The 15,891-nt window shown below is 45.1% G+C and overlaps 1 protein-coding gene across 2 annotated transcripts; it reads right to left on the bottom strand.

Moving 5' to 3' along the window:
* Positions 1-509: 509 nt before the first annotated feature.
* Positions 510-15,630, bottom strand: LOC137522092 (proteasome subunit beta type-5-like). 2 transcript variants are annotated; one of them, XR_011022256.1, is made up of 4 exons: positions 15,408-15,630; positions 9,034-9,340; positions 1,346-1,963; positions 510-982 (listed from the first exon to the last, which is right to left on the bottom strand). XR_011022256.1 is itself a non-coding variant. In XM_068242121.1 (3 exons), the coding sequence occupies exons 1-3, from the start codon at positions 15,585-15,587 to the stop codon at positions 1,674-1,676; spliced, it is 777 nt and encodes a 258-aa protein (XP_068098222.1). In that variant the 5' UTR covers positions 15,588-15,630; the 3' UTR covers positions 510-1,673. The 2 variants fall into 2 exon arrangements, 1 of the variants encoding a protein (XP_068098222.1); XM_068242121.1 differs by having other exon boundaries at positions 510-1,963.
* Between the last annotated feature and the right edge of the window lie 261 nt (positions 15,631-15,891).

Below are 15,891 nucleotides of genomic sequence, written 5' to 3'. Positions count from 1 at the left end.
GATCAATGAGATACAAATTCTCCTTGTATATATTTCATGTAAATGTTCCGCAGCTTGAACTTGGACCAATACAAATGGACAGAAACTTGCTCCGATTGGTCTAATTTCAAGCTGCATAACATTTACATAAATTTAAATGCAAGGAGAAATGATTTGCATCTTTATGATCATCCTTAGTAATTCGTTTTTATATGCAGGGAGTGTACGTTTCAAGAGTGGGCATGGCTAAAAGTTGTGGTAAAATGCAATTTTTAAATGTAATAGCACCCCTCTTTTTGTTACAGCTTATCCTGGGAAATTAGTGGTTCCCCCTCTTATTTGTATCTTTCATGTCAGTTGCCAAAAATGACGTGCATATACTGTAACCTTGGCACAAAGTGGTTAAATTGTGATGCCCTCAAATCCATTGACTTGCAGTCAACAATTCAGAAAACCAGACAGTATGGAGAAACAACGGTTTTGGAAGAAATACAGCATAAGAAAGTATAAGTGAAATGTCACAAAGCAAGTTTTAGAGAAAATGTTTAATAGGTTACAATGTAGGTGACGGTAATAAAGTTCAAACTGCCCTCCATGCAAAGCCCATAGACTCAATACAAAAGTGCTATAAGGTAGTACGGAAGCTGGCCTACTAACCCCGATAGGACAAAACCAAATGTGCTTTGGATTGAACTAGCAAATTACAAGCTTAGATTTTACCTTTGGGTGCTGCATTTATCCTTATAGGAATGTAAAAGGACCACTGTACACTTAGGCCCACAGCGCACTGTCAGATGGGGATTTAGATCAGGGACACAACTGATATACCTGCTGAGCACTGTTCGATATTACATTATACGTCATCTGATGCAATGCTGATCTGATCACTGCCTCCATGCAATGCAAAGTTAAGGGAATGTTGCATGAGTGTTCACATCAACTAGAAAAATAATGGCTATTCCCTGATACATATTGTTATCTATGGAATTGGCTGTGCCCTAGTCTCAGGCTAAGTTCACAGTGGGACGTTAAAGTCGCGCGTTAAAACAGCATTTAACGCAGAATAACTCAGTGCAATGAAAAATCAATGCCCTGTTCACAGTGCACACGTTGCGTTGGTGTCTAACGCTGCACGTTAAGTAAAAGTACTGCATGCAGTGCGTTATACACGTTATTAGCTGCGTTGGACTGTTTGCACATGCTCAGTAATGACTTGGCAGCATACTTTTCATTGCCTGTATTTTTTACTGTATCTGCTGTATGCGACGGTAACGCTGCGTTGCCACTTTTTGTGCGCGTTGCGTTGTAAGCTTGCGGTGCGACTTTAACGTGGCATCAAAACGCAACGTCCCACTGTGAATCTAGCCTCAATGTTTTATCTAACCTTAATAATGTATAGCGGCCGTTAGTGGAGTCCTGGTTATTACAGATCATCTCACATTCCACAAATACGCTTTGCAGTGGGATGTGTCTGCTGCTGTCAAGGTCACCTTTCAACTAAGGCATGACATGAGAGAGAACTGACAAATCAGCAGCAGTGCCTACAAGTAACAATTTTATTTAGCATTACCAAGATCCATCCAAAATCACATTTTACATATGGGTAGAATTCTACCCCCTTCAGTTGTAAAGAAAAAAAAAAAAATCTATTAACTGCATGGTCGACACACACAACATTCCTATCCAGTAGTGTATCAGCTGTCAGTCATCCCCTTGTATTTTTCATGCAAAACCGCCACATCGTCCTGTGACACCTTCTCCCATCCATCCTCACGCACGTGGTACAGGTTTACTACGCCACCAGAGTAAGCATCACGGTATGTAGCCTGGTATATGGAGCGTCGTGCCAGTTCCCGAGCTTCTTCTACTTCCAGGTCATAGCTGTAGCCTCTGTCCAGAACACCATAGGCATACATGGAACCAGAGCCCACTGAGAACACAGAGCCAGACACACGGTTCCCTGCACTGTCCACATAGTACAGACCTGCAAAGAGAACAGCAGAACAATCAGAAGAAAAAGGAGCACCATCTTGTTGTAAAGGATACCTGTAGTGAGACGAATATGGAGCCTGTAATATTTGTGGTTTATTTCCTTTTAAAAAGAAGCCTCGGTGCACATTTGTTGTAAAAACTTATCAGTGGCTCCATTTTTGGACCTGGACCAAAACCGGAGCCACGGATATAAATGTTAAAAATAGCGGCTGTCTTCACCCACTTCAAAAACGGATCCGTGGGTGATCCGCTTTGATAAAACTGAATGGAAGGTCCGGATTTGCAGGGTTTTCACGGACCCCGGATACACGGAGGGGAAGTGAAAAGCAATGCAAAAACGGATCTCCCTCTACACAGACAGCTTTGGACACAGAAACGGATCCGTTTCCAGTGTCCCAGCCCTGTCTGTGGGTGGGGAGGGGGCCGCCAAGCTGGAGGGACTAGCAGGCAGGAAGGGTGGCAGCGAGCACAGCGATGTGGTGGGCGGTCTGGCCCACCCCTCCCTCACCTGTGTCCCCCCTTCCCCGCTCCCCCGTCGCCCCTTCCCCGCTCCCCCTCCATCTAGTTTCTTTTAAAATCAATCCATCAACTCACTTACTTCCTTGCGTTCCACCACTCGCCGCGTCACTTCCTGCAATGCCGACCTCCGTACATCAGTGGGTGGCATTACAGGAAAAGACGCGTCGAGCGGTGGACCCAGGAAGTGAGGGGGTGCGGAAGGGGGCACCCGGCGAAGGAGAGAGGGTCCAACATCCCTCCCCGCCGCTGTGCCCGCTGCCCCCCTTTCTGGCTGATACCCTCTCCAGCTTGGCGGCCCCCCCCACACCCACGGTTGGGGATGTTTCCACAGACTGGAAACATAAGCTGCAAAAAAGACACTTTTTGCAGAACGGAGATTTTTTTTTTTTTTTTAGAAAAACTGATCCGTTTGAAACAGGATCCTATCTGCAACCTGACAAGTGTGGACCGAGCCTAAGTGCCAGTTGGCTGTCATTTTGTGTTTTTTTTTTGTCTCAAGTAGTTTGTATGAAAAACCTGGAATACATTTAAGTGGTTTATTTACAGAAAAAAAAAAAAAAAAAAAGCATTGTCAGTTATACAAATTATCAGTTTGCCTTCTTAATGCAGCCTATGTATAATTGTCCTGATTGGTGGTGATGGAAAGTCCCTCCCCAAAGGATATCTGAGGTAAAATAAAGACGTAAAGCTTTACGTACCTGGAGCTTCTTCCTGCCCCTAGAAGTCTATCTGCTCCAGTGCTGAAGTTCTGCAGTCCTCCAGGATGCAGACGTCCCCTCTGTAAGATCACTTGACTCCTGGCTGGGTCATGGGCTTCGTGTGGCCATGATTTCCCTGCACCTGGGCAGTTAACAAAGACTTGAACTGCACAAGCGCTGAAGGCTCCCAGGCCATGGGAGCAAGATCATGAGAGGCGCAGGGCTCGCCTGCATAAGACCCACCCATCTGCCACCCTTTTTACCGAGGGGAGGGCAGCAGATCTTCAGCCCTGGAGCAGCTAGGAAGAAACCCCAGGTAAGTAAAGATCCACTTTATTTTACCTCGGATATCCTTTAGGTGACTTACCCTCGGTCGATCCCCGCGCTGTGCCAACCCTCCCCACAGACACCACTGCAGGGCGGGATATTCTCCTGCTCCATCATTAGTCAGTCAGCTGACATGGTTTCTTAGTCATGTGACCTTTTTTTTTTTTTTTACAATTAGTGTGTGGAAAGCCTAATATTCCTGTCAAGCTTTTAATGGTGTTATTTTTGAAATATTGCCTCAGGGCTGGTGCACACCAAAACCCGCTAGCAGATCCGCAAAATGCTAGCAGATTTTTAAACGCTTTTTTTTATTTTTATGAGGCGTTTTGCTAGCGTTTTGCGGATTGCTGCTGCGTTTTTCAGTATAGTAGATTTCATATATTGTTACAGTAAAGCTGTTACTGAACAGCTTCTGTAACAAAAACGCCTGCAAAACCGCTCTGAACAGGCGTTTTTCAGAGCGGTTTGCGTTTTTCCTATACTTAACATTGAGGCAGAAACGCATCCGAAATCCAAAAAATGCCTCACCCAGGCATTTTTCGTTTCTGCAAAACGCCTGCCGCTCTGGTGTGCACCACCCCATTGAGATACATTGACCAAGCAGATCCGCAGCCGCAAGCGGATCTGAAAACGCCCAAAAAGCCGCTCGGTGTGCACCAGCCCTCACTGTGTGATTGACAGGAAGAGAATGCAATCTCTTCAGTAGGGATGGAGAAAGCTGTAAATACCTGACAGAAGGCTTTCCATGCACTTATCTTAGGGAAGGGGGGTGGGGGCGGAGCTGCTCCCAAGCCCCCAGTATTTATGCGCTCCGCCATCTACTTCAGGGAGACTGGTAGGTGGTGCAGTTTCAAACATCACATCTGCCTGACCACAGCAGTGCATGCCGGGTAGTCGTAGTCCTTCAATGTGTGTACTTCTCCCAGACATTTACTAACATCAAAGGACTACAACTATCATTTACTGTGGCAATCATTGGATGTGTGTACCTGGTTTTAGTCTTTCACTGGTCAAAAATAAAATACTTACCTAAGTAGAGGAAAGCCTCTTTTCACACCTTCCTTTGAACCTCCACCGCTGCCATAGAGACCCTATTGCACATCGCGACCACGCTCCTCTTCATGCTCGAGTAGCTGCAGCTTACTGCGCAGACAGTGTGGAAAGTCTCAGACTTTAATGATTACTGCATTGGGCTGCAGTGGGGGGGGGGTAGAGTACAGCGACATGACATGGTAAGTGTAAAAGGGGCCTAAATGAATTTTAAAGTGTCAGAATTACCACACTATACCAGTTATAAATGAATGATGAGTTACACTATTTTGTAAACGGTTATCTGAAGCCTTGGGGCAGTTCCTGCTAAACTAACCAGACCTCTCCCATAATCGAATGTGTCCTGCAGCACGAGATGTTCTAGTGATAACGATATAAAGTGTATCTGTAGCTTGTCTGTCCTCTGCAGACTCTCCTATAGACACTAATATGTCTTCTGAAGCATGGTGCCATTTCAGTCTGTGATGTGCCAGTGCAGACTGCCATAGATACACAAGGCTCTACCGATGTCTGGGAATCGGTGTTCAAGCAGTCATTTCATCTGACCGAACTATAACGTCTGTGGGTACCTTTGAAGGAATCTGAAGTGAGAGGGATATGGAGGCTGATATTTCCTTTTATTTAATTTAAATTTCCTGTGTACCCTCTGCTTCTAATAATTTTAGCCATAGGCCCTGGACAAGCATGCAGATGAGCTGGATTAGACCCATGCTTGTTTTAGGTGGGTGATTCAGACACTACTGCAGCCAGAAAGATCAGGCCTTCCAGGCAAATTGTATTGTGATGAGCGCTTTGAGTCCTATGGGAGAAAAGCGCTATAGAAAGGTTACTGTATTGTTTAAAAGGAAATAAATATGGCAGCCTCTATATCTCTCTCACCTCAGGCTCTCTTTAAAAGGAGAAGGCTTAGAGTTTACTTTGCCTAGGCAATCAGGAACAATTGTAATTTCTATGTTCAAATAAATGAAAAATAAATCCAAGGTTTTCAGCAGCAGAAGTTTCATATCCGGTTCACAGTGGTGTGTTGCAGTGTAAGGGCTGGGGCTGCTCTGTAATGCAGCTTACTGCACCACCTATGCAGCGTTCACAGTGCCGTGGATGCATTGCAGACGGTATAGTAAACTCGTGTGCTAACAGAAGTGAAGCATTCTTTTCATTGACTGTATGCTTCACTTTACCGGAGGAAACAGGAGCATAACATTGCCATAAAGGTGCCATTTTCCTGAACCGCTGCATTCCTGCTGTCGCAGGGAACACAACACCCATTGTGAACGTGGCCTCAAACGTATTCATTCTATCTGGAGTCAAGCATTAGCTAGAGAAATAGATTTTTGTTTCATCACAGCATCATGGATGTTATGACCATATAATGAATGGGTTCTGCATGGAAAAAAACTACTTATTGCCAACACAGCAGAAGGCGTAAAACTATCATTTAAAAAGATCAAGTAAAGAGAGATGGATATGGAGGCATGCACTATACATATTCCTTTTAAGCAATACCAGTTGCCTGGCAGCCCTTCTGATCTATTTGGCTGCAGTAGTGTTTGAGTAACACTAGAAACAAGCATGCAGCTAATCTTGTCAGATCTGAATGTCAGAAACACCTGATCTGCTGCATGCTTGTTCATGGTCTATGGCTAAAAGCAGAGCTCCCCAACCCTATCCTCAAGGCCCACCAATAGTATTTGTTTTGCACAAAACCACACACAATCACAGGTGGAGTAATTAGTTGCAGCAGAGCTGATTAACTACCTCTGTGGATATCCACAAAACATGCACTGTTGGTGGGCCTTGAGGACAGGGTTGGGGAACACTGGCTTAAAGTATTTGAGACGGAAGATCAGCAGGACAGCCAGGCAACTGGTATTGTTTTAAAGGAAATGAGTATGGCAGCCTCCATTTCCCTCTCGGTACAGTTGTCCTTTAAAAGAAACATTCAGGCTAAAAAATAAAAAAAAAATCAACTTACCTCGGGCTTCCTCCAGCCCCTGGCAGCCGTACTGTGCCCTCTCCGCAGCTCCGCTCCCCGCCAGAGGCCTGTGCTCCCCTCCAGTATCAGAAGCCTAGTTGCTCTCCCCCGTGCGTCTCACGTAGTCGTGCTGACGTCATGTGGACTGTACCGCGCAGGCTCAGTACAATCCGGATGACATCAGTGCAACTCCATGAGCCGCACATCAGAGCGCAAGCAGATGCCGACCTGGCGAGGTCAGCAACTGCACTGGAGGAGACCAGAAGCCACCGGGTCTGCCGTGAGGGCACAGGACGTCAGCCAGGGGCTGGAGGAAGCCTGAGGTAAGTAGATTTTTGGTTATTTTTTTGCCTGGACCTTCCCTTTAAATCTGGATTTACACTGTTTGCATTGCATAATGCACGTGTTATATGTGTGAGCTGCAATGGAGACCGGATGTCAATTCAAAGTCTGCATGCAGCAACATAACGCTGTCCACTACAACGCAGAGATGTGAACAGGCCCACAGAATTGTATGGGCAGTTAGTCGACATGCAGAATTATTCTGCAACACAACTGATGCAGACCCTGAAAATGAATTCCCTGTACTCAGTGTTTTTAACAACAAAAATTCTGGTAAGCAGTAAAAATAGAATTAGAAAGATTAATTGTAATACATGACATACAGTATTACTAAAAGGAGTAATTTATGCAACATATCCTGTACTTGTTTGTTAAATGAAAACTGAAAAGAGTAAGATATAGAGGCTGCCATATGTATTTCCTGGTCTATTTGGCTGCAGTAGTGTCTGAATCACACCTGAAACAAGCATGCAGTTAATCTAGTCAGATCTGACAAGAATGTCAAAAACATCTGATCTGCTGCATGCTTGTTCAGGGTCCATGGCTAAATGTATTAGGGCTTGAGCCCACTGATGCAGTTGTGTCCGCTTTTCAGTTACACAATGTTACAGATGCTGAAAAGCAGACAACTGCGTTAGTGGGCTCAGGCCCTTAGAGACAGAAGATCAGCAGGACAGCCAGGCTATTGTTTAAGAGGAAATAAATATGGCAGCCTCCATATCCCTCTCGCTCCAGTTGTCCTTTAAGCAAGGAAGTGTGTAATAGCCATTACCTGGAACACAAGAAGCAGTCAAAAGAAAACCGAAAACCACTAACCCTCCTGGCGGTCAATTAGAAACCGCCAGGGGGCAGCACAACCCTATTTTTAATTTATTTATTTTTAAATCATGTAGCGAGTCTAGGGCGCGGCGATTAGCGGTGATCTTGCGTGGAGCGGCGGCGATCGGAATGCACATGCAGCTAGCAAAGTTCTAGCTGCGTGTTGAAAAAAAAAAAAAAAAAAGAAAGAAAGAAAAAAAAAAAAAAAAGATGCAAATCGGCCCAGCAGGGCATGAGAAATCCTCCTGCGCGGCATAGCCCGTGCGTAGCTCGGGCTTACCGCCAGGAAGGTTAAGACTAGAGTAACTGTTAGGCATAACATCTAAGATCAATTCTCTATTAGTAGCTGTTAAATATGTAAAATGATGCTATCCAGGCAATTCAAAAGTTTAAAATCAATCTCTTTTTTTTCCCCAGTAGATTTCTCATTCCCCTAGGCTCTTATTTGGTAGGACGGCCGCAGAAGGGAAGTCGCAGTGCATGCTAATTCTGCCTGAAGCCTCTATCCCTCCCGGTTTCCCTTACCACACCTCTGTTCTCCCCGATTGGCCGCCTGTTCTTCACTAATGGTGGGCGCAGCCAGGTGCTTGGGCGCGGGGAGGGGGGCCAGCACCGGTTCTCTGCCACTGTTCTCGGTCCCCCTCCTGTAGTGTGCCATGACCTCTCCTCCGTGCCCCCGCCGCATCCCCTCTCCTACCCAAACTGTTACAGAGCACAGCGGGGAGGAATAAAGGCAGCGCACACAGACTCACATACTAATGGTTCCAGGAGCTGGAGTTCCCGTCCATACTCTCTGCACTGTGGTGCAGGGATTATACACAGGAACTCCAGCGCCTGGAACCATTAGTAGGCGAGTATGTGTGCACTGCCTTTATTCCTCCCCGCTGTGCTCTGTAATAGTGCGGCGAGGAGTGGAAATGCCAAGGGGGGAAGTTTCAGCCCGTGGGACCTAAGATGGCCCCTGCCCGGAGAAGAATTATCTTAACGTACTATATAAAAATCTCTGAAATCAAAGTGTGGACAGTACAATATATCTGTTATGTAAGTAGAGCAAGTCATTATCTACTTGCATATGTTTTTTCCCCAGGCATAATATGGCTAATAGTTGTTCTTTAAGGAAGCCTGTAAAACAAAAAGGTGTAACCAGGCAGTTCCAAGAATACCACAACAAGCTGCTTGTTTATTGAACTCAATCAAGTTGCAGGGTGCTAAATGGGAAGCATTTAATAAATTACAAAAATGCTATGTGGAAAGATGAAGAAACATTACATTAAAAAAATGGTGTTGCAAAAGATTAACATAAAATGAGAACACTAAATGCACTTCTTCACTTACCAGGCCCCCTTTTGTCCCATCCGCAGATCATGGTTCCCATAGACAGCCCCATGCCTTTGTACTGATACACCATATTGGCGAGGAGTTTGGAAGCTGCTGCCACAGATATGCGCTCCTTGTTCCGTAGCTCATAGATGCGGCACTGGCGGGCCAGAAGTCTCTCCCAGAAGCTACAGTCAGCAGCTCCTCCTGCCATAGTGCCCAACAGGTAAGGATTGATCTCAATAACCTTCTTCACCGTCTGAGAGGCAATATATGCGCCTGCTGTAGCACGGGAGTCAACGGCCACAATAACTCCATGGCGAAACTAGGAAAAGAAAGCGTAGGTTAGCTGACAAGAAAAGCCTGGTTAAATCCCATTATAATTTAGGTGCCCAGATGTTCAATCTAAATTAAAAGAACCCTGCACTGAAATAAATGTGATATACACACGTGGCCATCTGCACAATATCAGGTGTCATCCAATACACCAAATCAGACGACAATCAAGCTTTTTGGTTGAGCGTGTGTACGAGCGTCTGAACCAACTGCCTGGCTTTTTGATTTAAAGGGAACCTAAACTAAGGGGGATATGGATGTTCCTTTTAAACAAATACCAGTTCCCTGGCAGTCCTGCTGATAACTTTGGCTTCAGTAGTGGCTGAATCACACACCTGAAACAAGCAGGCAGCTAATCCAGTCTGACTTCAGTCAGAGCACCTGATCTGCATGCTTGTTTAGGGGCTGTGGCAAAAAGTATTAAGAGACACAGGATCAGCAGGAGAGTCAGGCAACTGGTATTATTTTAAAAGGAAAAATCCACTTGCTTCTCAGTTTCGGTTTCCTTCAAAGAGAACCAGAGACGAAGCACCCTCATGTATTTTATTACATTTATCAGTGGGAACATGACAGTAAACACCTACCCTGCTTTTAGTTTCATTGTTATCTGCTTAATTAGTCTATTAGCAGCTGTGATAAGAATCCCTGACTGGCTCAGTCTAGGTTTGACCTGGAATCATTAGAGCTGAGTCACTCTTCTGTGGAGTATTTTCAAGCCCAAGCCTTCCCCCTCCTGGCTTAGATTTCCTGCTTTGCATACTGAGAGCTGTGATGACATGAGAGGGGCTGCTGCTGCTCCTGAGAGAGAAGCTCTGTGGCTGTAATATGATCCCTGTGTGCTCTGTGTGCACTAGATAATGATGATGACTGCAGTTTCATTCCAATGAGAGACACTTCCTACAGGCAGCTGTACATCATACCAAAATAAAAGCACACAGATGAAAGGCTGCATTTAGCCTAGATAGCAGCCTAGTCTCATATAGCCTAGACAGCACATCCAGAACAACTCATAACCCGGAAGGATAAGGGATATGAGCCGGCGGCCATATTTGATTTTTCCTGGAGCAATAATGGATAAAAAAAACTATAAAAGGCACATCAGAGCGGCGAAATTATCAGGTAGAGCATTTATTCTTTACAAGCTATCAACTGATATGTTTATTTTCTGTGAAACGTTCATCTCTGGTTCCCTTTAAAGGACAACTGAAGAGAGAGGTATATGGAGGCTGCCATGTTTATTTCCTTTTAAAGGATACCCGAAGTGACATGTGACATGATGATAGACATGTGTATGTACAGTGCCTAGCACACATAACTATGCTGTGTTCCTTTTTTGCTTTCTCTGCCTGAAAGAGCTAAATATCAGGTATGTAAGTGGCTGACTCAGGCCTGACTCAGACATGAAGTGACTACAGTGTGACCCTCACTGATAAGAAATTGCCCTTTTTTATCTCTTTCTTGCTCTCAGAAGCCATTTTTTGGCAGGAAAGTGGTTTATGGTTGGAATTTTTTATCAGTGAGGGTCACACTGACTCAGGAATGAGTCAGTGACTTACATACCTGATATTTAACTCATTCAGACAGAGAAAGCCAAAAAAAAAAAAAAAAAAAAAAAAAAAGGGAACACTGCATAGTTTTTGTGTGTGCTAGGCACTGTACATTCACATGTCTATCTCATCAGGTCACATGTCACTTCGGGTATCCTTTAAGCAGTACCAGTTGCCTGGCAGCCCTGCTGACCCTCTGCCTCTAAAACTTTCAGCCATAGACCATGAACAAGCATGCAGCAGATCAGGCGTTTCTGACATTATTGTCAGATCTGACAGATTAGCTGCATGCTTGTTTCTGGGTTAATTCAGACACTTCTGCAGCCAAACAGACCAGCAGGGCTGCCAGGCAACTGGTATTGTTTAAAAGGAAATAAACATGGCAGCCTCCAGTCTTCTCACCTCAGTTGTCCTTTGAATGCTTTGACCCCCACAGAGGATCACAGAAGCGCCGCGGTGTGCCCGCAGTGGATACTACAAACAAGATGACAGAAAATGACGCGATCATGGCATTTGCACAAGCACCGGTATATGACCATGCCCGGCGACTGTCCATTCACTTTGATGGATAGCAAATAATGTGTTGCAACCGTCACTTATCACTGCAAAAACATCTGTCTAAACCAGACCTAAAAGCTAATGTGAAGGGATATGAAAATGTGAAAATCCAGATATCTATGGAAAGGGAGGGCTCTGGGTCCTATACAGCTTTCCCGTTCCTCTCACGGTCCCCTCATTCCAGCGCTGACACTCCTGCAAGAGCTTTCCAACCAATTGGTCATTTACAGCTCCGAGTATCCTCTGAAGTAGTGGTCCTCAAACAAAGGCCGCGGGCCGAATGCGGCCCCCTGAGGCTCTTTTACAGCCCCCCCCACAAAATTTATTACTTATAGATGCGGTCAGCTAGACAGCTACATCTTTAAATATTGGTGGTCCACAAATAAAATAGCAGTGCTGGCACCACCCATCCATATGGAAGCCAGAAAGCAGTAATTTGCTGGTTTCCAATCATATTCCACATAAGGTGACACTGCTGTCCAATTGGACTTCAGGTTGTCACCTGGGTATGCTTCATTTTCTGGCTCGCAAAGACATCATTTTATGTATACTCCGGCCCCCCAGCAGTCTGAAGTATGTTGACCCGGCCCTTAACCCAAAACGTTTGGGGACCCCTGCTCTGAAGGCTTTGGGAGCCAGAGTGCTCCTGAAGAAGGTCACTACGTACTGCACAGTACAGAGCCTCACGTCTAGCCTCCCGTGGCGGCAGATGTTAACGCGAGTGACAGCCCTGGAATGAAGGAACCGCGAGAGGATTGGGAAGGCTCTATTAGATCCTGAGCCTTCCCTCTCCATAGGCATGTATCTGACATTTGCTTTAACCACTTCACCACTGAGGGGTTTTACCCCCTGAGCACCAGAGCAATTTTCACCTTTCAGCGCTCCTTCCATTCATTCGTCTATAACTTTATCATTACTTATCGCAATGAAATGAACTATATCTTGTTTTTTCCGCCACCAATTAGGCTTTCTTTAGGTGGGACATTATGCCAAGAATTATTTTTTTCTAAATGTGTTTTAATGGGAAAATAGGAAAAATGTGGGGAAAAAAATAATTATTTTTCAGTTTTCGGCCATTATAGTTTTTAAATAATGCATGCTACTGTAATTAAAACCCATGAAACGTATTTGCCCCTTTGTCCCGGTTATAAAACCATTTAAATTATGTCCCTATCACAATGTTTGGCGCCAATATTTTATTTGGAAATAAAGGTGCATTTTTTTCATTTTTGCGTCCATCCCTAATTACAAGCCCATAGTTTATAAAGTAACAGTGTTATACCCTCTTGACATAAATATTTAAAAAGTTCAGTCCCTAAGGTAACTATTTATGTATTTTTTTTAATTGTAAATTTTTTAATTTTTTTTTTTAATTACAAAAAAAAAAAAAATGGGGAGTGTGGGAGGTAATGAGTTAATTTTATATGTAAAAGTCATTTATTTGTATGTGAAAAATGTGTAGGGTGTAGTTTACTATTTGGCCACAAGATGGCCACAGTAACTTTTTGTTTTAATGCGACCTCCAAGCTTCCTTCCGGAAGCTTGGAGGAAGTATAAGGAGGCTGGACACCTGAGTTTTTTCTCACAATGATCGCGCTGCCCATAGGAGAGCAGCTGATCATTGCGGGGCTTAGATCAACGAACGGGAATGGATTTTCCCGTTCATTGATCTCTGGGCGAGCGGGCGGAGGCGTGTTTACTAGCGGCGTGTTTACGAGCGGGAGCGCGGGCAGCGTCGGGAACGCGGAAAGTACGTGTTTCTCCGTCCCTGGTTGTTAAAGGATGGAAAAAGGGGCGGAGAAATACGTACGCGCGGGGGTAAAGTGGTTAAAGTGTACCTTTAATAAAGAAAAAAAAATATACATGACTGGGATTTTCTTCAGCCCTCCTCAGGCTTATTGGTCCCTCACTGTTTTGCTCTGCCACCTGGATATTCCACGTAGGGTCCCGGTAATTCAGTCAGTCAGCACAGTTTGGCCAAGAGCGTTCTGCGCATAATACTGCACAAGTGAGGCACGCGACCTGGCCTCGCATTTGCACTATGCCCGACTGCCTGTAGTATAGGGACCCGTAGCGGAAGATCTAGGTGGCGGAGGAGAGCAAGCGCCCAATTAGCCTAAAGGGGGTTGGCGGAAGCACCAGGAATGTATCATTTTTTCTTTATCTCAGGTTTACTTTACAGTGGACCTGAACTCTTGCACAGGACAGAAGGAAAATATAATTGCATCCTGTGCATATGCAGAGAGTTTAGCCTGTCTAATTCCCCCTTATCTGTCACTAATCACAGTGATTTGATCCCATCAGCTGATTTGTAAACAGGATGTTAACCCTATGTCTGCTTCCATGAAAACAGGAAGTAAGACACTGCAGATTTATTGCAGGATTTGTAACAGACAAATTATTTTCTTTAAAAGGTTATTGTCCTGTTGCTTGTCTTTTAAAGCAGAGGGGAAGCTCTGAGTTCAGGTCTGAGCTTTAATCCATGCAGATGAGGCAGTGGAACTAGCAGTGCTCTCCTGTAGAAAGCAATAAACTTTTATATGTCTGCACACAGACTCCTGATAAGGACTAAAAACCTCAAATGGCAACCTGACAGAGTTCCCACTTGAGCTGAGAATGGACAGTGAATAGCTCCAATTTTATAAACAGGAGTCGTTCACAATTGTCAGTGTGTAACAGATCCATGAGCTCCATGGTGGTAAGCGGGCCCCACTTCTGCGCAGTTTGCGATAATCCCAGGCAGGCGGATGCGTTTCCCCCATATAGCCTATGAAGGTAACACACCTGCCCCAGGATCCAGCCAGACCATCGGAACGGACACTAAACTGTCCACTTACGCTGGCCACACATGATCTGGCTACAGATGGAAAACGAGCCTACATCTCTCCCCTGGGACTTGAATGAATCAGTTTCTACTTTACATCCTGCTTTTTACACTTTATATTGCACCTCCTACAGCAAACATGTAAGGAGGGGGGAGAAAAAGAACGTAAAAGTTAAATCCTTATCTCAGTAGAGGGAGGACTCTAGGTAGCCGAGAGGCTTTCCATGGCCTCCTCAACACCACTGCTGCTGGCTAGGACCCTCTTCCTCTTCACAGCTGCGCTCTCATCTGTGCACAAGTGCAGTTGTACTGCGCATGCACAAGTCGCGCACTATCGCCTTCCTATTACTATGCAAATGTAAACCATTCTCACGCATGCGCAGTACGGCTACAGGAGCATATTCTACAAGCCATTGTTGAGGGTCCCAGCAGTGGATCAGTGGGCTCGAGGAGGATGGCGGAAGATTCTGGACTATGCTGGATAGCTTACTGGTAAGGCTGTTGCCTTTGACCAGGGTTTGAATCCCAGCTCAAGCCACTTTGTTAACAGCATGGAGTTTTTGGTCTAGGCTCACTAATGATCCTGGTCGCCTGTGGAGTACACCCTAAGTGGCTGTAGCTCTCATACGCTTGCGTGTCTGCTAGGAAGAAAGCAAAATATAAGTGTTTTGTGTCTTGTCTATCCAGAGGCTTCCCCCTTCTAAAGTACTGTATGTAACTTTTTCTTTTTTCTCCTTAGAGGTTCAAACCCATTCCCACTACACATACATTTCACTGATAAGTTCAATTCAGGTTTGCTTTATATTCTGGTCTCCTGCGAGAGAATAATTCTTTTTGTATTGCCACCTGCCTCACAAGACAAATTGTACTGTCAACTATTCATTATAAAACATTTTACCTTACATTAAAATAATAATCCACTAGTTGCAAGAATAAATTGCTTTTGTAACATGACACTAAATGAGCCCAACAATACATGACTTTCAGCTCACAGTGTGCCGATGTAAAGCTATACAGGATTCTAATTAGCAGAATATTGCATGCATTTTCAAACCCGCGCAGATGTTTGAGACAAAGATTGTACAGGCAGACATAGTACAAGCTCCATGCTCCCCACTGATGAGCACCTTGAAGGCCAGTGTAGTGGTCCCATGCAGGAACTCGATCCCAGGCTCCGCCACGCCTTGTGCCGCACCGGGCACCATCTGAAAGCTCAGTCCCTCGGCATCCAGGCCGCAAGTCATCGGATTTTCGTGGTGCCGATTCCACAACGGGCCCTCCGATCTCACAACACTAGCCAGCGCCATGTTCACTCCTGGCAGACTACACACCGGCGTGACTATGCTTTTGCATAACAGCGCAGCTTCCGCACGTCACGTGAGCATGACAGAGCACCGTAGCCGCCATGTTTAAGGAGGGCATGACAAGGCTGCTAGACGACGTATGTGGCAGTAGTTTGCAGCAACTTAAGTCGTAAAGTGATCAGAGATTTTTTTTTGTATTAGCGTTTCCTGAGCGGGTTTCTGGCTGCATCAGGGATGTGCTGCTAATCAATAACTATTGCTAGAACTGCTCTGTTCGGAATGGGGTTCTAGGGTACTAGAATGGGCT

Source organism: Hyperolius riggenbachi, chromosome 1 (assembly GCF_040937935.1).
Source record: "Hyperolius riggenbachi isolate aHypRig1 chromosome 1, aHypRig1.pri, whole genome shotgun sequence".
NCBI classification, from domain to species: domain Eukaryota; kingdom Metazoa; phylum Chordata; class Amphibia; order Anura; family Hyperoliidae; genus Hyperolius; species Hyperolius riggenbachi.
This window is presented reverse-complemented; position numbering and strand designations above follow the sequence as displayed.

What these genes read in the sequence shown, in the direction of transcription:
- LOC137522092 (XM_068242121.1), bottom strand. Translation starts at nt 15,587, where the DNA reads ATGGCGCTGGCTAGTGTTGTGAGATCGGAGGGCCCGTTGTGGAATCGG. An exon ending in CCACTACACTGGCCTTCAAG is followed by an intron (nt 9,341 to 15,407) that starts GTGCTCATCAGT and finishes TTCTTTTCCTAG; the next exon opens with TTTCGCCATGGAGTTATTGT. An exon ending in ATGGGACAAAAGGGGGCCTG is followed by an intron (nt 1,964 to 9,033) that starts GTAAGTGAAGAA and finishes TTCTCTTTGCAG; the next exon opens with GTCTGTACTATGTGGACAGT.